We start from the raw sequence: 23,446 nt of genomic DNA on the forward strand, positions 1-23,446 counted from the left end.
GTCTTGGCCAAAACTTATGACTAAAACAGATTATCTGATCATTATTACATTACTGTTTGTGGGAACTTGCTGTGTGCAAATTGGCTGCTGTTTCCCACATTATATTCTGAGATTGCGAAAGGCAATATATAACTGCAAGACTTTCATGAAAAAAATAGCAGCTAATGAAATTACATATCAACCTGGTACAAGCTTGTTATTAAAATCATCCAGTACAACTACAACCCAATTATTGTGCACATTGAATGACTACTGGTGAGCTTTCCATCTGAGATGTAGTGTCTTTGTTTCCTGACAGGACATCCTCAATCACATCTTAGATGACATTGAGCTGTTTTCCGATAAAATTACTCAGGCCATTGGCTCCAAACCTCAGAAGAAAAAGAAGAAATCAAAAAAGCGTATAGGTAATTGTCTATAATGAAGGGTCCCTTGTATTCCTGATCTAGTTACAATGGAGATGGCTTCAAATGGTCTCAGTATATAGAGTTCAGAAAACAGCAACAGTATCTTGACTCTATTATTGACACTTTCTGCCATCCTATAGAGTTTTCTCCCCTACAAGTCAAGAATTGCTGAAGCGAAAGGTTTATCTTTTAATAATTAAAACTTACATCAACATGGCTCAGTTGGTAGCACTCTTATTTAAGAGTCAGAAGGCTGTGTGTTTCTACTGCAGTGACTAGATTACCAAAACCTTGGCTGACACTCCAATGCAGCTCTGAGGGATTGCTGCACTATTGGAGATGCCATCTTTTGGATGAGATGTTAAGCTGAAACACTGACTGCTCTCTCTCTCGGGTGCATATTGCTATTTTGAAGGACAGTGTGGGAATTATCCCCGGAGTCCTAGCCAATAATGCTCCCTCAGTTAGCATCGCAAAAACAGGTCTTGTTTTTTGGTCATTATCATGTTGCTGTTTGTGGGAGCTTGCTGTGCATCATTTGGCTGCCAAGTTTCTGACATTACAACAGTGACTACACATCAAAAGTAATTCATCGTCTGCAAAGCACATCGGGGACCCTCGAGTCATTAAAGGCACTATAGAAATGCAAGTCTTTGTTTCTTTTTTAAATTTCCTCAGGCACTTTTCCATCCAGTGAGAATTTTAGTTTTAACCCCAGTCACTCTCTGAGACATATTGTGCGATTAGCATTGTTTTGGAAGTGATATTTTAAAGTGCCCATGCCAAATTTGCAGCTTGACTTGTTGTGCCTTTGACCCGTCCTCATTCCGAGGGTTGGCAGCACTATGACCAATCTTTCTCCATTGCCCATCTTTCTCTGCTGCCCGCACTGCCTGTCCCATGGAGAGGCCAGTCCACATTCTGATATTTTCTTTTATTCGTTCATGGGATGTGGGCGTCGCTGGCTAGGCCAGCATTTGTTGCCCATCCCTAATTGCCCTTGTTCAGAAGGCATTTAAGAGTCAACCACATTGCTGTGGGTCTTGATTTAATCCACCCACATGTCATCTTGGGTGTTCCATCTGCATGTTTTCCAGGTGTCTTGCCTTGCACTACCTCTTTTTTCTAAACACCTCCCCTCCTGTTCACATCACATGTCCAAAATATGTGAGCTCCCTTGATATCACTGCCTCAAACAAGTTCCTCTTAACGCCAGAGATAAAAACAAAAAACTACTGCGGATGCTGGAAATCCAAAACAAAAACAGAATTACCTGGAAAAACTCAGCAGGTCTGGCAGCATCGGCGGAGAAGATGCTGCCAGACTTGCTGAGTTTTTCCAGGTAATTCTGTTTTTGTCCTCTTAACGCCAGCTTTCTTGACTACTTTAATACAAAAATTAATGCAGTTAAAATAATGGGTGGTCTTTGTGTCAAATCTATGCCAATAGGAAATATACAGAAGGCACCGAAACATCTACCATTAGTAGAAAATTACACTTATTACACCAGCCCTTTCACCGAATGAATAGATGAAGTCAAATGGAGCACTTTGCATAGTGGCTATAGCAACTGACTTGCAAGTTATAGGTTGTGGGGTCAAATCCCACCATGTTCAAGTTGTGAAAATGTAAGAGTATGAGAGTCCTTTGTGGAATCTCACTTAAGTTCAGAGCTGGACTCTAGATGAACAGGAATGAGCGACTCAATACCAAGCAATGTATGAAAACAACAATCTTTAGTAGATAACTAATAAACAATTATTAATGAGTGAAAGAAAGATAACTTTATTAAAAAGGAAGAAATAAACTCTTTGTATAAAAGAAAGGAAGGAACACAACTTTACATATATACTACACATTCTATATTACAAATACATACTATACATGCTATATTACAAATGTTAACCCCAAATTAGCCTGTTCAAGACAGCTCCCTAAAACGGTGAAATTCTCCTTGGTTCATACGCCACCAAGTCTCCGACAACCTTACATGGGGATGGACACTCCAGTCAGTCACTCTGTCGATCTTCCTTGACCTCCCATAGTCTTGAGTGATTGACTAATCCATTCCGGCTGCAGCCCTGAATGTTGGACGCTTTGCCCCTTTAAGTCCAATTTCTGGCTCCATTCCAGCCTTTCGAGGCTTCAGTGCAGATTTTCTCAAAACAAGGGTCTGGTAAACGTGAGTTCTTATCAAATTCTCCTCACAGGCACTGCAAGGCTTTGCAGACTTTGCAATATTCAAGTTGTGTACGCATCTTTCAATGGTGTCTCCCATCTGCCCTCAATCGAGTTGTGTGTCCATCAGTGAAACTCCATCTCCTGATTCCACACCATAGTTCTCAAGGTTATTCATTGTCCTGGCTTGTAGTTCACAGGTCATTGAATACAATAAGAAAAATGACTTCTGCTAATCAAAGGTAACTTTTATTCGAGTAAGTCTAGCTTGAAAAGAGAAAACAATGACGTACGTAGATGAAATACCAGCTGTGAATGGCCAGTATGAAAAATAAGGTATTGGGAAAACATGTCTACAGTTAATAATATCACTACTGATTACAACTGATTAATTACTGAGCTTAATCAAAGCACAATAACGCTTAGTTTAAATCAAGGTCTACAAAATAACTCTAAATATTCAATGCAGGCTTAAAATCAAGAGCAAAGCAGAAATAAAATATAGAATTGCAAAAATTAGTGGCCATAGGCCCCAGTCCTACAAAGCTGAGTTCAGTGAATCTATAGGCCTTTTCTGTGGGGCACAACACCTGATTTTGATGGCTTTGAGTTTGTCATTAAAAACCCAACTGGTTCACTGGTCTTCACGGAACAGAGCCTGTCTCCTCTGCTTACCTGTGACTTCAGGCTCCACGCCTTATGGTTGGCTCTTGGGCCAGTTTGGGAAGGGTAGTAAATACAGCCCTGTGAGTGTTGCTAGTAAATGGGCAGCTAGTTGCTGTCATCCTGTGACTCTCCACTAACTGGGTTTTCTGTGAATGTTTCCCTGCAGAAGGATTACCTCCTGAGAGTGAGTTTGAGGACTGCCTGCAGAAGATAAAATACGCCTTTAATTTGGTAGTAAGTAAAAGAATGGAGAAAGACATAAGGATCTTGTCATCAGTACAATGAAAGAGGGAGATCAATCACTGAAACATACAAGTGTAAATACCGTGGATTAATTTTTGAAACGATTTACTAGGCTGATACCAGAAGTAAGAGACTATACCGATCCAGAATGATTAAACTGGCTGGGGCTTCTTTCTCCAGAAAAGAGAAGGCTGAACAGTAAACTGATAGAGATTTTTAAGGGCTTGATAAGGTGGATGTAGAGAAGATGTTTGCACTTGTGGAGGGGACTAAAGGTAGGGGACATAAATATAAAATAGTCCCTAATAAACCCAATATGAAATTCAGAAGAAACTTCTTTACCCAGAGAGTGGTTAGAATGTGAAATGTGCTATCACGTGGAATAGTTGAGGTGAAGAGCATAGATGCATTTGAGGGCAAGCTAGAAAAACACAAAATTAAGCATGGAATAGAAGGTTATGCTGATAAGGTTAGCTGAAAAAGAAAGGTACGAGGTTTATGTGGAGCATAAACGTCAGCATGGACTAGTCGGGTAGAATGACCTGTTTCTGTGCTGTACAATCTGTATAATTTGTGAACATGTGCATCTGTGAGCTTACACCAGTGCAACGGCCGACAACCTGTGGGTCCTTTACACGCAATTTCCGACTTTGTACCAAACTAGAAGGAACCTCATGGAACTAGGCTAAGACTATGCCAGATGCACAATATATAGGGCCCTTACAATCAATAGACAGAGGCAATTTACATTCTGTCAGCCTGAGCTGGATTGAAACCAAATCCCAAAACCTCTGGAATAACTCAATCCGTCAGTTCCCAGAACCAGCAGGATCACTCATTCCACCAGATCCCAGAACCAGCAGGATCACGCATTCCACCAGATCCCAGAACCAGCAGGATCACGCATTCCACCAGATCCCAAAACCAGCAGGATCACTCATTCCACCAGATCCCAGAACCAGCAGCTTGACTCACTCCACCAGATCCCAGAACCAGCAGGATCACTCACTCCATCAGATCCCAGACCAGCAGGATGACTCATTCCACCAGATCCCAGAACTAGCAGGATGACTCACTCAGCCAGATCCCAGAACCAGCAGGATCACTCACTCCATCAGATCCCAGAACCAGCAGGATGACTCACTCAGCCAGATCCCAGAACCAGCAGGATCACTTATTCCACCAGATCCCAGAACCAGCAGGATCACTCACTCCATCAGATCCCAGAACAAGTGGAGTAATTCACTCCACCAGATCCCAGAGGCAGTGCTAACGAACTCCACCATCAGATCTCAAAATTAACATGTTAGCTCAGTACAATCCCTAAGCTTTTATTGGTCCAGGGTTCATCTAGGTAAGCCACATACAAAGTTCCAGCTGGGTTTACTTAATAGAGAGATCCATCACCATCCACTGAGATACAATTTTATTTTGAGTGAACGTTATTCTGAAAAGATGCCACTACGGTTTGTAGTGACATAAAATATTATCAATAAAGTTGCCCTGAGCTGCAGCAGTGAGAAGATTGTGCTTCAGAATAATTATTGTATTTCTAAAGGCTAATTTAGGGACCTGTGGGTGTAATGAATTAGGAAGGGGTAAATTAGGCACTATGGATTAGGCACTTTGATATCCCATTACAAATATACCCATTCTAATGAATAATCTGTGCTATTTTTCTAAAATTATTACCTTCCCCTTTTTCTATTCCTGTCTGTCCCTTGCGATTAAGTGTGGTTAAGGACAACTTTCATCCACCACTAAAGTAGGATGGAGGGATTAGGGTGGGAGACAGCACGGGAGGGAAGGGGGAATGGCATGGGAGGGAAGGAGAAAGGGTTGGTATTGTCATAACAGTGGATCATAGCCTGAATTACTTACAGACATACAGACATATTGAACTTTTTTAAGGAAGACATGTGTTTTTTTAAAAAGACCTACAAGCAAAAGCTGGTTGAGACTGTAAAGTTGCCACTTGCTGGAAAATTCCTATGTGGATTACACTTGACTGACTAGACCAGCGAGATTGGAATGTCGCACCTAAAAGGGGTCAAGGCCTACTTCAGACAGAGACACTTGAAAGGGAGAGATGCAATACAAAAGACTGAACTTTAATCTCCTGTGGTTGCGGAGACAATGGAGACTGATTACCACATCTCAACTGGAACCATCTCCTGTTGAGTTATATCTCAGAATATGGAAATGGTCTGAGTTGAAAGAAAGCATATTCTGGGCGAAAGACATGTTTGTTTTCTCCCTTCCAGGAATACACAAGGAAATGGTTTAAAAAGCCAGTTGCAAACCTGGTCTGTGTGTGGTGGTTCTAGTGTTCTAGTTCTGGTGTGCTAGTGTCTGCTATGAGGGTCACAGCAGAAGAACAGCAATTAGGCATCCCTGTACCTTGCAAGTAAAAGTCTGTCTTTTTTCTCTGTTGCTGGAGGCAAGTCACAAGTCAGCAAAGCCACAGTCAAAAGGAAATAGAACAGCTTCTTCAGCTAACCTGCAGAACCAAGTGTCTTCAAACCAACTTCTCAACTGCCAAAGTCAGCTGTACAGGAATCACCCAACTTAATAGCCACAATGGTTCGCCATTTAATCCTTATGGACAAGTCAAAGACTGATTTGTATATCTTTTTAAACTTTTATTTTTGGACTCCACTTTCCATTTCTAATCTGTATGTTTGTATGTTGCATTTTAATTATTTTTTCTTGGGGTTTTAGTAACTAATAAACTTACTCTTTCTCAAGAAAGCCTGGTTAAATTGGCTCCTTCTAAAACATAAGTACATTTGGGCTGGGAAGAGAAATCCATGAGGGAAGGGATCCCTTTTAAATTAAACCTTGTTGTGACCAACGGTGGGGGATGAATAGAGAAGGGAAGCCAGCTCATTCCTCCTCACCTGGGAGCATAACAAAATTGGGGTCCCGTTCGGGAAGTTAACAATTTGGGGTAACTTGTCCGCGATCATAACAACTTGGTGGACCTTGCCTGAGCACCTGTCGTAACAGTTTGGGAAGAAGGGAGGGGGAACAGAATGAGAGGCAGTGGGGTGGTATTAGGGGGTCTACTGGGATGGAATGGAAGGTGTGGAATGGGGGATGGAAATGGGATAACATAAGAAGGACAGAGTAGCTGTGGAGGTTGTGAAGTTCTTGGGAAGAAACAGTAAGATTCAAATAGTTTCAGTAAGAAACAGAATTGCTGCATATGCTGTTAAAATAAGGAATCCTTTATTCCCTGCTGGATTCCCTCTGCTGGCATATGTGTATGGAAGCCTTAAGTGGACAAGATGCACAATGCAATTTTCAATATGCTACAGGGATAGCATAGGAAGAAGGGGGTGGAATGGGGGAATGGGGTGAGGATGATATGAAAGGGTTGAAAGGAATGGGGTGGGTATGGCATGAGAAGGATGACATGGGAAGAATGGAAATGTCATGGGATATGGGGATTTAAAGATTATTGTTGCCATAAAGGTACTAATTTCACCACAAATGCTTTGTGGGTAGATGGTAGTCATCAAATAGACAGACTGTTTCATCAAGGCTTTTGTTGTGAGATTAAACATTTAAGGAAATATTAACCTAACCTGCATCTTTCCTTCTTCGGTTATCATCTCCACAATAGAATTGACTGTTCTTGCTCATATACCATATATTCACGACTTTCTGTCCGGACCTCTCATGTGAATGGTGATATAGTGCTTGCAGGATTTCACTCCTATACGTTACTCTTTTCTCCACTGTTTTTGTTTTTGTGTTCCCCCTTTGATTGGGCCAAACGCTCCAGCAACTTTCTCAGAGGAGATGGATTGCACAGAGGCTGTTGAAGCAAGTCGCTCTTTGGGCTGCATGATTTATTCCATCTTCACGCGCTCTAATGGCCTACTGGGATTGTTGTGGTGTTGACGTGGAGACTTCTGAATGCGGGGACTGTCCACTTTTCTTCATAGTTAATGACCCACCAGTGATTGGCAGCCCATCCACCACTCTCTCCACTGATGCACAGTGGCAGCAGTGTGTACCGATTACAAAATGCACTGCAGCAACTAGCCAAGGCTCCTTTGACAGCACCTTTCAAACCTGCAACCTCTACCACCTAGAAGGACAAGGGCAGCAGACGTATGGGAACACCGCCACCTGCAAGTCCCACTCCACAAACCATCCTGACTTGGACCTATATTGCTATTCCTTCATTGCTGTTCTGTCAAAATGCTGGAACTTCCTTCCTAAACACACTGTGGGTGTACCTGCACCAGATGGATTACAGCAGTTCAAGATGGCGACTCACCACCACCTTCAGAAGAGCAATTCGAGATGTGCGACAAAATGCTGCCCTTGCCAGTGAAGATCACATCCCATGAAAGAATGAAAAAATAAGAAATTGGCTCTGAGATATACAAATCCTGACAATGTGACTTTTTAAAAGAACTACAAATGTGAAAACAATAAGTAAAAGATAAATTTCACCTTATTTAGAAACCAAAACCAATAGCATGTAACAAAGAACAATAAACCTGTCTCAAAAGGCATTCAAATAAATGCGGGCATAGAACTGTTGTACTGAATGGCCTGTTTCTGGACAATAAATACGATGCAATGGTTCCTTGGGTTTTACTTTTATCCATTTGCTGGCGGAAGCTATATGTGAATTGTACCAAGATTCTAAAGGTGATGATGAATTCTGTTTCCTCTTTAGAGCATGGTGGAAAACGAACTCAAGAATCCAAGCACTGCAGACATGGTTCACAGTTTGTTCAAGATTATTGAATTTGTAAGTAAATGTTCCCTATTTCTCCATCCCCTCTTTAAACGATCCCTAACTTGGCTGCGTTCAGATAAGCTTTCCTGGCATTATGTGAGGCAGTACACACTGAGATGGGCACTCTAGGTGCACTAACTGTGACATGAGGGCATGTGTGAAAGGATTTGAGCTAAGAGCAAAGAAAAAAATGTGAATGCTGCTTAGCAATGGAGGAAAGATGGGCTGAATAGCCTCCTTCTGCACTGAGCTTTTTTTTTTCCTGATTAGTAAGACCCATTCAGTTCTGTGGCATTATCTCATTTGTTAAGACCATCACATCATGCATCAACCGGGAGGGTCAGTGAGCAACCTACTATTGTGTACCTGACATTGCTGTTCCCTTAGATAAAAGCAAAATATTGCGGATGCTGGAAATCTGAAACAAAAACAGAAAATTCTGGAAAAACTCAGCAGGTCTAACAGCATCTGTGGGGAGAAAGACAATGTTAACATTTCGAGACAGTAAGACTCTTCTTCAGAAGAAGACACCTTGTGCTGGTCTTTTAATTGAGTGATCCAAGCAAAATCACCTAAAAATTCACTGAGTCATACAAATACTGTGGCTAGATCAAAGACTAGGTATTCTACAGTGACTCCCCAGAGCCTGTCCACCATCTACAAGGCACAAGTCAGGAATGTGATGGAATACTCCCCACTTTTCTGGATGAGTGCAGCTCAAGCAACACTCAAAAAGCTCAAAGCAGCCCACTTGATTGGCACTTCATCCACCATCTTAATCATTCTCTCCCTTCACCATCAGTGTGCCATGGCAGCAGTGCGTAACATCTACAAGATGCATTGCACATCCCACCAAACCTTCTCGACAGCACCTTCCAAACCTCTAATCTAAATTACTTAGAAGAACAAGGGCTGCAGGTGCATGGAAACATCACCACCTACAAGTTCCCTCTAAGTCTCACACCATCCTGAATTGGAACAATATTGTAGTTCCTTCACTGACGCTGGGTCAAAATTCCAGAACTCCTCCTGAACAGCACTGTCGGTGTACCTGCACCGATGGACTGCAGCGGTTCAACAAGGTAGCTTATGACCATCTTCTTTCTCAAGGGCAATTAGGGATAGGCAATAAATTTTGGCTTTGCCAGCAATGCCCACATCCCAGAAATTAATAAAAATAATCACAATAGCCCAATTAAGGGCAAAACCAATTTCCTGAAGGAGATGCATTTATTGGATATTTCAATAAAAATGACTTGTGTATAAGGCTACCTCTTTTTATAGTGGTTAACTATACAATGAAACCCCCGGTAATGATCCCTGATTTTGGGACTGACTTTTAATGATTACAGGCTTTTGCTCACCCCTTCATTTTGGCCCCACAATTGGTAGACATGTCTTCAGCTTCTACACTTTGGTTCACTGAGTGACACTCTTGCTTCTAAATTGGAAGTTTGTGGGGTCAAGTCACACTCCAGAGATTTGGGCACACAATCCAGGCTTCCACTTCAGCACTGCACTGATGGAGTATCACTTACAGATAGGAATTGAAACAAAGCCCTGTTATCTCTCGTTGGACATTACTAGTATGACGAAGACTCCAGAGCAAACTGGTGGTGACCCCTGACTTTGTTATTCACAGGAGCTATGAGATTGAGGTTGCCATGGCACTATTTCAAAGAACAGCAGGGAAGGAGTCCATTGTGTCCTGGTCAATACTCAACCAACATCAGTAAAATGTATTTTCAGATCATTATCACTTTGCTGTTTGTAGGAGCTTGCTGTCTGCAAATTGGCTGCTGCATTAGAAGAACACTTTCAAAGTATTCAGTTGGCTAGGAAATGCTTTGCGACATCCAGAGGCCATGAGAGGCACTATATAAATTCAAGTCTTTCTTTATCTCCTCCTTTAAGACTGACCACTAAAATCCACATCTCCTAGTATTTCCTTCTTCAGCTCTACAGCTCTGTCTCATCATAAATGCCAGCACTGTTTTGAAATAGGACAATAGGATACTACTGGATTTCCAAATTACTGAAGTGCGCAAGTAAAAGGGAGGCAATGCCACAGCTATTACTCATAAAACCATAGGATGCTATCATTCAAAACAAAGCCTTTTGGCCCATTGTAACTGTGCTGGCTTTTTGCCAGAGCAATGCAAAATTGTTCTCACTATCCCACTCTTCCCCCTTAGTCTTCAATATTTATCCAATTTTCTCCGAAGATTCAATGGCCCCTGCCTTAACTACTCCCTGTACTAAATCACTCCATACAACCTAACGCCCTTCCCCACTCTTGGGGGGCGCCATTTTAAATTGACAATCTCACATCAATGACTCTGCCTGGTTTACTCATCAGAACGCTTCACTGCAGTACCCAATCCAAGGCCGTCTTGGTATGGAGTCTTTGCATGCCAAAAGTCTTATTTGTTTCTCTTGTTGAAAAATACATGTTTCTTCTCAGGTCCAGGAGAACAATCCAAAGCCAAATCTGGCACAGAAAGTGATCGTCCCTTTCCTGATCCCAGGTGCCTTACAGATCCTCAACTCACTCACGAGTGCGGAAGAGAAGGACATCTGGAAGTCCCTAGGAAAGACGTGGAAGACTACAAGGTTGGTGAAACAAACAACGTCCAGATGTGTATTGCCTGTAATTATTAATTATTCATCGGTAGCCTTACTGTGAGGTGGAGAGAACTGTGAATAGTGGAAGGTGCAGAGGGAAGGGCACAATTTCCCATCATGTGTGCTGTTAAGATTTGCTGTACTGGTGTAATGGTAATGTCATTGTAACTAGTAATCTAGAGGCCCAGTCTAATGTTCTGGGGACATGGATTCAAATCCCATCATGGCAGCTGGTGGAATTTAAATTCAATTAATAAATCTGGAATAGAAAGCTAGTCTCAGTGATGGTGACCCTGACAGTCATCATTAATTGTAATGAAAATCCACCTGGCCCACAAATATTCTTTAGGGAGGGAAATCTGCCTTCCTTACATGGACTGATCTACATGTGACTCCAGGCCCACAGCAGTGTGGTTGACTCTTAACTGCCCTCTGAAATGGCCTAGCAAGCCTCTCAGTTTTAAGAGCAATTAGGGATGGGCTGCAAAAGCTGCCTTTGCCACTGATGCCCACATCCCATGAAAGAATAAAGAAAAAACAATTCTCAGTGATGCGACTGCTCTGAATTGATTTGTCACAACTTGGGAGCTTGTGGCCCCCAGCACTTACTGCACAGGATTGATTATATGATTTTACAACAATCCTTTTTCAGCACTCTATGAAGCACTTTACCTTGGTGGCTTGCTCTCTGAGCAGAGTTCCTGGTTTGGGTTCACCTGCACCAATGATTCCTGGGCACCCCCCCAAGTCAGGCTAATAATCTGACAAAAACAAAAAACTACTGTGGATGCTGGAAATCCAAAACAAAAACAGAATTACCTGGAAAAACTCAGCAGGTCTGGCCGCATCGGCGGAGAAGAAAAGAGTTGACGTTTCGAGTCCTCATGAAGGGTCATGAGGACTTGAAACGTCACCTCTTTTCTTCTCCGCCGATGCTGCCAGACCTGCTGAGTTTTTCCAGGTAATTCTATTTTTGTGTTGTTAATAATCTGACAACGTGTTTCCAGGCCAAAAGCAGATCACCCGGATAAGCCTATGCTAATGCTTCCAAGGCTGCCTTTGAGGAAACCATTTAATGGGGATGAAAGGTCATTGACCTGAAAGATTAACTCTGTTTCTCTCTCTAAAGATGCTGCTTGGCCTGCTAAGTGGTCTTTTCCCCCCCAGCCTTTTCTGTTTTTATTACACTGTTATTGCTGTTTTTAAATGCAGATCAGATTGGCCGGATGGCGCGAGTTATGATGCTTATGTTCCTAAGTTTTCCAGTGGTTGGAATCCACCAAGCCCGCAGATGTCTTCAACATCCGATCAGCAATTTAGCAATGAGAGCGCCTGGCTGAAAGAGCAGGTACCAACTGGAAAGGAAGCCTATAAACACTCTGATGCTTTTATGAAATGCCTTATTATAGAGTAAGGAGTCCTGTCAACATCCTGGCTGCCCCAAAGTTAAAAATTCATGGCATGGTTGATTGTGCGTTTGTGTCTAAGGTTGCCCACATGGGAAGGTTCTCCTCTGAACCAGAAGGTCGTGGGTTCAAGTTCCGTTCCAGAGGCTTGGGCACACAATATCTAGGCTGACACACCCAGTGAGGGAGTGCTGTACTGTCATAGGTGTTGTCCTTAGGTGAGACAGTACACTGAGGACCAGTCTGCCCTTTTGGGTGGATGTAAAATATTCCATGGCACTATTTTGAAGAGCAGGGAAGTTCCCCTGAGTATTCTGTCCAATATTTATCCCTAAGGCAACATGGCTAAAAAGATAAAAGCAAAATACTGTGGATGCTGGAAATCTAAAACAAAAACAGAAAATGCTGGAAAAACGCAGCGGGTCTGACAGCATCTGTGGAGAGGGAAACAGAGTTAATGTTTCAAGTCCATATGACTTTTCTTCAGAGCTACTGAAGAAGCTACTGAAGAAGCTCTGAAGAAGAGTCATATGGACTCGAAATGTCAACTCTGTTTCTCTCTCCACAGATGCTGACAGACCTGCTGAGTTTTTGCAGCATTTTCTGTTTTTGTTATGGCTTAAATGATATTGGCCCAAAAATCACTGCGTCAGGGCAACAGACAGGACTTGTGTTTGTTAGACTTGTCCTTGGTTGTTCAGGGTTTAAATTTTTTTTTTACATGGCAAATAAACTGAAAGGGTGAGCTAACACTGTCATAGCAAGGGAAATCAGGCATCTGTGACCTGAGTGCAAGCTGTTAGGTATCTCCTTAAACAATCGATTGAAGGATTGAGAAATGAACAGTGCAAGAATTAAGAAGGAAGTGTAAATTAGAGCAGTAAATTCAACATTAAGTCAGGTACAGAAAAAGACAAAGAGAGAGAAAGAAAAAATGAATTAAGACAGAGAGAGCTGCCCCCACCTCCACTGTGGATGTCAAGAGTACACCAAGATGTAGCGGCAGAGTTAGGAAAGTCAAGAAGAATTAGTTGCACAGCCTGGGCACGGGTGTTAATCACTTGTACTTACCATTCACTATTGTCAATAAACTCCCAGAATGTCTCCCTGCCTATGGTTCCTTGTTCTGATGAGCAGTGTTTGTGTCACTCAGATGTGAAACCTTTCTGCACAAATCAAAGGCAGGTGTCTCAGTCCAGGGCCCCTTCCCTGTGCTCTGTGCAGCCTCCAGACCTGGCGCTTGTATTTGCTGCCAGAATGTAGTGGACTGGCACCATAGAGTTCTCTCATTTTCTCTCTGTGCTCTGATCACCTTTAAGGTGGGGCTGGCCCCCATCTCACCATCTGTGACCAGTGACGCTGTGCTCTTGAAGGGCTCAGGTGCTGAAGGCAGAGAAAGGATCAGGTGCTTCTAAAGTTTCATGGCTGCATCTCTATGATATGATCCTGATCACAGAGCAAGCGAGCTGCCCTCAGCCAGACAGGAGTCAGTCATTCTCAGAGGCTATGAGAAGATTTATGGAGTATCCTCACTGCATGTCGTCATCATCCTCCACCAACTGAGCTACTATTAGGGTCTCCAATGTGTCTCCATGACAGGAGTATTCTCACAGAGGGTATTGGCGCTGCCATAAGCCAGACTGGAGTCAAACGTGCACAGATGCAAATGTGAGGATATATGGGGTCACCTCACTGCATGTCATCATCATTCTCCACAAAGCTAGCAGCTATGAGAGCCTCCTGAGTGCACCTGCCCTGTCTAGCTAGTGTGAGGGCCTTATTCCCATCATCTTCACCTCCAAGGACCTCCTCACCTTCATCCCCAACAACATCCTCATTGGAGGAGACCTTGACCTCCTCCATCTCTTCCTCAGCCAGCTCGTCTCCCTGTTGGAGCACCAGGTTGTAAAGGGCGCAGCAGACACCAATGATGTGTGACACCCTCTGCGGACTGTATTGCAGGGCTCCACCAGTCAGTCCAGGCACCAGAACCTTGTCTTCAGCATCCCAATGGTCTGCTCCACTAAGTTGCGAGTTGCAGCATGAGCCTCATTATAGCGTCGCTCTGCTGCAGTCTGAGGCCACCGCACGGGTGTCATCAGCCACGGCCTCTGCGGGTAGCCCTTGTCCCTGAGGAGCCAACCCTGCAGCTTCTGTGGACCCTGGAAGACTCCAGAGATCTGTGACTGACTGAGGATGTATGAGTTGTGCACACTCCCTTGGAAACCATGCTCATACCTACAGGATGTGTTTCTGGTGGTCGCACACCAGCTGCACATTCAGCGAATGGAACCCCTTGCGGTTGATGTAGTACATCGTGTGTTACGATGGAGATCTGAGCACCACATGAGTGCAGTCGATCGCACCCTGTACCTGTGGGAAACCCGAGATCTGCGCGAATCCAATCGCTCTTGCATCCTGGCTGTCCCGGTCCCAGGTGAACTGCACAAAGTTGTGTGCCATGGAGAAGATGGCATCCGTGACCTCAAGGATGCATTTGTGGGTGGTGGATTGTGATATCCCACAAAGGTCACCTGTGGAGGCCAGAAAGGAGCCACTGGTGTAGAAATTGCATGCCATGGTCACTTTCACGGCCACTGGCAGTGGATGCCTCCCTTGTCCCCATGGCAACACATCCTGCAGTAACTGGCAGCTGTGACCGACCAGTTCTCTAGACATGCGCAATCTTTGGCGACACTGGTTCTTGGTCACCTGCAGGAATGACAGGCGTGTCTATAGACCCTGGGTGCTGACCAGCGACGGCTTGCTGTGGCTCTAGGACTCTTCCTGAAGTTGCTGCTCCTGCCTCTGCACAGCCAGGAGCCTCAGTCATTCTCTCCTCTGTCGTCTTCACGCTCTGTAGGCCATCAGGCATACAGCTGGTTCACCAGGCTCCATGATCCTGATGTACTCCTCCTGCAGGATGAAAGTCAGAGACACGCGGTTAGCAAGGGCATACTGAAGGCCTGAACTGGTTAAGTGTGAAGCCCCCTTAACACTTCCTGGAGAGTGCTGGCCACCACTTGGATGGCCAGAGATTAGTGCGCTGCATGGCTGCCTGAAACCCCACCCACCTCCGCCCCACTCCATCTGACCGATTGGCAGCAGCTTTGCCCATTGGACTGCAGGCTGTGCTCTCAGCTCAGGCACAGGCATTCTCCTAACCTGCACTGCAAGGTTGCGCTGTTAGCTTGAACCATGGGGGAGACTGGTCCAAACCGGGATGCTGACATTGCGAGGGGCTGTGAGCACCTCCACCAGTGACTGCTCCATGGCCAACTTTAGCGAGGAGATTGTACAACGTGTGCAGTCCAACTGTTCTGCAGTCCACTAAAATGCTCATGACTTTTCAGCCTGTGCCAGGGTGGGGTAGGGTTGGGGGTGTTGGTGGTGGGGGGGGCGGGGGGGTGGGGGGGCGGTGGGGGGGGTGAAAAGCCTTGGATTGCTTGGTGGCACTTTGATGCCTCTGCATTGCTTGAGTGGGCAGATAAACTAGGAGCCCGATCTCAATCGTATCAATGTGGCTGCACCTGAACTGTCTCAGTTGCAGTGGATTGGTCACTGTATACAGGCTTCCCTAATGCATGGCCGCTTCCCTCACCCACCCTACCACCCACCCTGATTGCTTTTGCACGATGTTCAACGGCTGGGCTGCCCTTGCCCACCACCCCCCTACCCCCACCCCACAGGTCACCTCAATGGCTGGGCTGCCCTTTACCCCTACCACCCCCACCCCCCAACGCCCCTCAAGCTTGAAGTCCAACAGGCGACCCTGGCGAGTGCTGCACAACGTTAATGTGTACTCACTTTAAAGTTCCCCTGCCAAGTGCACACCTTTTATGTGCTGTTGTGAGACATGTCGGCCTGCTTTCCCGCAAGGGGAGGGACAATTTTGGCGGGCTGGCCTGATTAATTCTATGCTGATGTATTACAACGAGGTTCCTGATATCCGATGGTGGGAAACGCGGCCCATCATTGGCAGGCTGAACGGACAGTTACAAACTGCTTTCACGCCGTTGTGAAACCGATCGCGCCATGTTGTCCGCTCATGCCACCAATCACGCCCGACGCCAGCGGGTACGGAAAATTCCACCCTAGGGCTTCAGCATAAAAGTCAATGCTAATGCTCCAGTTCGGTCTTGAGCAAGTGTCAGGGGTGCCATCTTTTGAATGAGCCCTTAAACAAAAGCCCTGTCTGCCCCCATAGGTGAACGTAAAAAATCCCTCGGCACTATTTTGAAGAACAGGGGAGTTCTCCCTGATGTCCTGGCCAACATTTATCCCTCGAACAAATGGCAAAAACAGACTATCTAGCTATTATCACATTACTGTTTGTGGGAGCTTGCTGTGTGCAAATTGGCTGCTTCGTTTCCTGCAGTACAACAGAACCAAACTTCAAAAGAATTTCAATGCCTGTAAAGTGCTTTGGATGTCTTGTGATCATGAAAGGTGCTACGTAAATGCAGGTCTTTACTTTTTTGCCCTCATGTGGGGTAAGAGAGTCTGTAAAATATGAATGACAAGAGGTGACACATCAGAGAACAAGGTCACTTAATTGCAGCAACAAGCAGGTTGGCGAGACTAACATCCTGCTTTGGCTGTTCCTTGATTTATTAAATGGTACAGGAGACATGGAAATCACAAGAGAGAGGGAAAAAGTTACATCAAGGAAAGGACAGAAAACAAAAGAACATAACTTGCTGGATCTTCACTTGTTTCTGCCATCAAGTCTCTGTAAAGAGAGTCTGATGGATACAATAAAGCTAGCTAGCTCCTCTGCTACTTCAGTGGGTGACTGCAAGGACAGTGGAGGCCAGGTAACTCCCAGCAAGCAAAGGACACAAGTTAGCTTGCCTGTGATTCCCCCAGTCATCAAATACTTCCTGGTTTGAACTCACACCTGAGAAATGACCAGATGGGCAGGATGACGCATGTTGAATACACTCGAGTCAGAGTCTTCGGGAGGCCTTTCCATGTTTAAATAAAATGAAGGACATACTGAGTGGCTCATTGGGTGCTATATACGGTAGGGGGTCACTGCTTCTACTCATACATTACATCACAATAGATACACAGGTCAAAAACAGAATTACCTGGAAAAACTCAGCAGGTCTGGTAGCATCGGCGGAGAAGAAAAGAGTTGACGTTTCGAGTCCTCATGATCCTTCAACAGAACTGAGTAATATTAGGAGAGGGGTGAAATATAAGCTGGTTTAAGGTGGGGGGGTGGGGGGAGAGAAGTTGGGGGGGGCGGTGGTTGTAGGGACAAGCAAGCAGTGATAGGAGCAGATAATCAAAAGATGTCACAGACCAAGGAGCAAAGAGGTGTTGAAGGTGGTGATATTATCTAAACAAATGTGCTAATTAAGAATGGATGGCAGGACACTCAAGGTGCAGCTCTAGTGGGGGTGGGGTGGAAAGACTGACAGGGCATTAAAGGTATAGATTTAAAAATAATGGAAATAGGTGGGAAAAGAAAAATCTATATAAATTATTGGAAAAAACAAAAGGGAGGGGGAAGAAACGGAAAGGGAGTGGGGATGGGGGGAGGGAGTTCAAGATCTAAAGTTGTTGAATTCAATATTTAGTCCGGAAGGCTGTAAAGTGCCTAGTCGGAAGATGAGGTGCTGTTCCTCCAGTTTGCGTTGGGCTTCACTGGAACAATGCAGCAAGCCAAGGACAGACATGTGGGCAAGAGAGCAGGATGGAGTGTTAAAATGGCAAGCGACAGGGAGGTCTGGGTCATTCTTGCGGACAGACCGCAGGTGTTCTGCAAAGCGGTCACCCAGTTTACGTTTGGTCTCTCCAATGTAGAGGAGACCGCATTGGGAGCAACGAATGCAGTAGACTAAATTGGGGGAAATGCAAGTGAAATGCTGCTTCACTTGAAAGGAGTGTTTGTCCTGGTGTTGGTGGCACTTTTAAATATGCACTGGTGACTCAGAGAAAGCTGAGAAATGTTTACAGGATTACACGCCTATGGAGGACCCCCTTTGTTTTTCATTTCATCTCTTTAAAATATTAAAGTTCGGGTGGGGTGGGTGTAAGTGAAGAATATTGTCAAACCCCATTGAGAAGCTGCCCTCTTGTGGCGTTTCTGGTGAACGGCTCAATCTGATGCAGAACAACAATTTGCATGTATATAGCACCTTTAATTTAGCTAAAAAGCCCCAAGGCGCTTTACAGGGGTGTTACCAAACAAATTTTCCACACAAGGAACAACTAGGATAGGTGACCAAAAGCTTAGTAAAAGAGGTAGGTTTAAGGAGTATCATAAAGGAGGAACGAGAGGCAGAGAGGTCGAGAGGCTTAGGGAGGAAATTCCAGAGTTTAGGGCCCAGGCATCTGAAGGCATGGCTGCCGGTGGTGGACTGATAAAAATTAGGCATCTGCTAGGTGCCAGAATTGGACATGCACAGAGATCTTGGAGGGTTGTGGGGCTGGTGAATGTTAAGGAAAGAGGTAGCTGGGTGCCTGATCTTCTGAACAGCTTAATGGATACTTTGGACTCTGATTGTCAACCCCACATCCAATCTCATGGAATTGCAAAGGAATACCCATCATGAGCATCATAATTTGGAGACTTACTAATTTGAACAGGGTGAGCTTGCCATGTGGACCAGGCTACAGAGCAGATACATGGAATACGGGAGCTTTGACAATAAGCCAAATGTGATTTAAAGTCCTTTGATGTCACCTGCTTTCACCTCATCATCAGAACATACTAATTAGAACAGTCAAGTGACTATAATCAAATTAGTACTGAATGTTTATAATTATGTCACAAAAATGCTTTCATCTCATTGAATTCTGTCTTTTGTTCTCTTGGTAGATGGAAGACTCACCTAGTGCATCCTTTGCAAAGTGAGTATGATATCGCAAAGTAAACATGAACAAGGAAGGCCTCTCATCCCATTTTTGCTCATCTACCTAGTGTCCGCACCATCGCATCCACTGTGACTCTTCAATAGTGCCGGGTATTTTCCTTCCAGGCTTCAGACTGGGGAAATTTACCAGGATGGTACCAGGAATGAGGGGCTTCAGTGACGCAGAGAGACTAGAGAGGCTAGGTTTGTTCCCTACAGAGCAGAACAGGTTAAGCAGGGATCTAATAATGATGTTCAAAATTATGATGTGCTTTGATAAGTCAGGAGAACCTGTTTTCAGTGGTAGGGCGTTACCCAGCGGCATTTATTTCAGATAATTGGCAATAAAGGAGATGAGGAAATTTTTTTTGTAGTTGGCGAGTTATGATGATCCGGAAAGTACATAGCCTGGAAAGGTTCAATAGTAACTTACAAGGAGAATTGTAGACTTGAAAGGGAACAGGTTTCAGGGTTATGGGGAAAGTGCAATGGGAGCGGTCTAATTGGGTAACCCCTTCAAAAAGCCAGCAGACGAATGATGGGCTGAATGTCCTCATTATCTGCTGTATCATTCTATGATCCACTCCCCTACCCAAGTGTCACAATGGAAGCTTACTGAAGAAGGCCATTTGGCCAATGTTCTCCCCCCTCCCTGAATACCAACCCCACCATCTTCTCATTATAGCATCCAAGTGTTTCTTCAATGCAATAAGAGTCTAGGCCTGTGTCATCCTTCCTGCCCATTCTAAGTGCGAATCAATCTTTGTATCAAGCATTTCCTGATGTTGAAAGACATCACTGCCTTTATTTTAACTCGAATTGTTCAGGTAGGGTCTGAGGTGGGCGTGGAACATATCCTGATCTCAGCGATATAAAGCCTGGGAGAGCTTAACCTTCGGGTCTTACCTGCATAGCTAGTGTTCAATCTACCCGCCCCCCACTGCCCATCACTTTCTCATCCAACGCTGAGAACTGGCAAAATTGAGCAGCAGGAGTTGGTGACCAGGGACCTGACACTCAGGTAAGTTGCGAAGGAGGGGGTTTTGGCTGAGTTGCTCCTCTTGGCCCCATGAAGAAAGTAAAGAGAAATCACATATTTTTTCCTCTTTGGGCCTCCTCAGATCCTCATCCCACAAGGTTAGTCTGGTGGGAAAACCGCAATGGCTTCCCCTCTAAGGCTTCTGCTTATAAAGAGGTCTCCGTCTATTGTCCTTGATCGGGAGTTCAGGTTCAGTTGACAGGCTGCAGAAAGGCAGCTGGACATTGGTGAGAGTCTCCTGGGTAATACCATCTGCCCAATCTCTGCCAGGTGAATAGGGCTGAGGCTTCCCCATTGATTAAAAAGAGCAGGAGAATACGCCAAGGTCAGATAACTAACCAGTTGCTGCTTGGTCATTAACAGGTCACAGGAGGATCCTCAGTTGGCGAAGGCAATGTACGATTTCATGAAAAGAAATACCAGGGAACTCTCAGTAACAAAAGGAGATGTTCTACAGGTAGGTAATGTGCACTGTGCACTATTCTGGTCTTAAAGTTACAAAAGGGAGAATGCGCAACCAAGGTTTACAAGGATGATAACAGACACAAATATTATATGCATCAGGAAGGATTGGACAGAGGCTGAAGAACTTTTCTCTAGTAAAGAGTAAACTGAGGGGTGACCAGATAGAGGCTTTAAGATGATGAAAGGGTTGGATAACATAAACGTAGTGATAATCTGTCCACTTGTGGAGGAGCTCAGGCCAGAGGCCATAAATATAAGATAGTCATGAATAAATCCAATAAGGAATTCAGAAGAAACTTTTAATAAAGTAAAAAAGAAAGACTGCATTTGGCACCTTTCATGTCCCCAGGACATTCCAAAGCACTTTCCAGTTAATGAAGTGCTTTTTGAAGCATAGTCAATGTTGGAGGAAAGGTAACAACCCCTTTGTGCACAGCAAGTTCCCACAAACATCAATGTAATAATTGACCAGATTATCTGTCTTATGATGTTAGTTCAGGGATAAATATCGGTCAGGACACTGCAGATAACTACCCTGCTCTTTTTCAATAGAGGACATTAGGACCCTTTATATCCACCTGAGAGGACTTCAGTTTAACATCCCTCCCACATGGCAGCACATCCAACACTCCTTCAGTCTGGAATTTGTTGCTTATGCCTTGGAGTGGGAATAGAACCCCCAAATCTCTGTGTTAGAGGCAACAGTGATGTCAACTGAGTCACATCTAACACTACTCGAAGAAGAAGTGATTACAATATGGAACTTGTTACCACATAGAGTAGGTGAGTTCAGTGGCATAGAATCACTCAGGGGAAGCGAGAAAAATACATGAAGGGGAAAATGAATAGAAGGTCATGTTGATCGGGGTCAGGTGAAATGAAACTTTAAGGTCCTCCCAGTCTTCTATTGTTTGGGATCACACTGCATAGTGCAATTAATCCCCAACCCCTATCAGAATGAGAACTGAAATTGGTCTTACCAGCAATGGATTTTAAAAAAGAACACAGAAGATAGTGCCATATTCCTTTTAGCATTGTCTTGTGTGAATGGTAAAGTTCTTGTGATTTCTGTAACCTATGACCCACCCTTATTTATTCACCAAACCAGTACCTAACTTTACTTTGTGATGAACTGTGTGATGAGTGCAGCAATTGTGAGTCAGTTTACAGTATTCTCAGGTCAGTTCTGCTGAGGTAGATATAGAGAAAGATGCCTTATTAAATTAACAATAAACCCTAACCCCGACCTCAAGAAGAGGTTGATGCAGTTAAGGGGAAAGGAATAAAAGGGATAATGCTGATGGGGTTATATGAAGCAGGATGGGAGGAGGCATATGTGGAGCAAAAATACCCGCATCCATCTCATGGGTTGAATGGACTGTTTCCATGCAGTAAATGATTTGCAACTTTGGTAAGTGTTTGGACCCCCTACTGCACCAATGAGAATGAGTTTGTCTCCTATATTAATTTATGAATGGTCCAAATGCAGCAGAAAGTGCATTGGAATTGTTCAAACCTATTTCACAGGAGACTTTCGTTCCACCACTTTAGTCTCCGACACTAAAGGGTTCTAACTCATCTGGTCCTCATCGAACATAACCTTGCCTAACTGTCACACTCTTATGGCCCTCCATGATCTGACTGACTCATCAAAGTGTCTGGTTCTGTTTGACTTTGGTTATTCATCGTGTGCTGTGGTCCAAATAAGCCTCACTGGCTCACTCATACCGCTGTGTGTTTCAGGTGTTGGAGGCCAGCAAGCAGTGGTGGAAAGTGAAGGACGTGCATGGTGACGTTGGTTATGTACCCTCCAACATCATGCTGCTGACGAATGAGGAGGAATCCCTCCCTTTGGTAAGAAAACCTTGCAGTTTAGTAAAAAACAAAATGTTGGTAATTCCTGATATGAGTGGGCAGATCTGCGAATCACAGTTGACCCAATCTGCAACACTGGTTGGAGGTCTGAGCGGGAAGTGCAGTAAGAGCCTCCCTCTTCCTGATTGTGGCCTTCCCCTCCTCGCTTGGGATTGTGGCCTTTCTCCACTCGGTCCTGATCACGGCTTCACTCCCCACTCCTGACCCCTGCAGTCACCCCCAATTGTCCCTTGCTGTGACCTCCTGCTGCTGATCCATTTGGTGGACAACTAAACAACTCACTGGAGGACGAGTCTCCACAAATATTCCCATCCTCAATGATAGGGGGGCCCAGTACATCAGTGCAAAAGATGAGGCTGAAGTATTTGCTACAAATTTCAGCCAGAAATGCCGAGTGGATGATCCATCTCGGCCTCCTCCGGAGGTCCCCAGCATCACAAGTGCCAGTCTTCAGCCAATTCGATTCACTCCACGTGATATCAAGAAACGGCTGAAGGCACTGGATACCGCAAAGGCTCTGGGCCCTGACAACATTCCAGCAATAGTACTGACGACTTGTGCTCCAGAGCTTGCCGCGCCCCTAGCCAAGCTGTTCCAGTATAGCTTCAACACTGGCATCTACCCAGCAATGTGGAAAATTGCCCACGTATGTCCTGTACACATAAAGCAGGACAAATCCAACCTGGCCAAATCCGCCCCATCATTCTCCTCTCCACCATCAGTAAAGTAATGGAAGGGGTCTTCAACAGTGTTATCAAGCGGTACTTGCTTAGCAATAACCAGCTCACTGACTCCCAGTTTGGGTTCCGCCAGGGCCACTCAGCTCCCAACCTCATTACAGCCTTGGTTCAAACATGGGCAAAAGAGCTGACCTCCTGAGATGAGGTGAGAGTGACTGCCCTTGTCATCAAGGC

General features: G+C 44.6%; 1 protein-coding gene across 3 annotated transcripts in view; it reads left to right on the forward strand.

Annotated features, from left to right (window-relative positions):
- Positions 1–23,446, forward strand: part of eps8l3b (EPS8 signaling adaptor L3b) — a 75,045-nt gene that overhangs the window by 47,230 nt on the left and 4,369 nt on the right. For all 3 annotated transcript variants that reach the window (XM_078546400.1, XM_078546399.1, XM_078546401.1), the window contains exons 10-17: positions 299–407; positions 3,418–3,485; positions 8,194–8,268; positions 10,721–10,869; positions 12,094–12,229; positions 19,120–19,151; positions 20,556–20,649; positions 22,401–22,511. In XM_078546400.1, the coding sequence (XP_078402526.1) occupies positions 299–407; positions 3,418–3,485; positions 8,194–8,268; positions 10,721–10,869; positions 12,094–12,229; positions 19,120–19,151; positions 20,556–20,649; positions 22,401–22,511 (774 nt within the window). The remainder of the gene's footprint in view (positions 1–298; positions 408–3,417; positions 3,486–8,193; positions 8,269–10,720; positions 10,870–12,093; positions 12,230–19,119; positions 19,152–20,555; positions 20,650–22,400; positions 22,512–23,446) is intronic.

Source organism: Cetorhinus maximus, chromosome 8, assembly GCF_964194155.1.
Source record: "Cetorhinus maximus chromosome 8, sCetMax3.hap1.1, whole genome shotgun sequence".
Classification (NCBI taxonomy): Eukaryota; Metazoa; Chordata; class Chondrichthyes; order Lamniformes; family Cetorhinidae; genus Cetorhinus; species Cetorhinus maximus.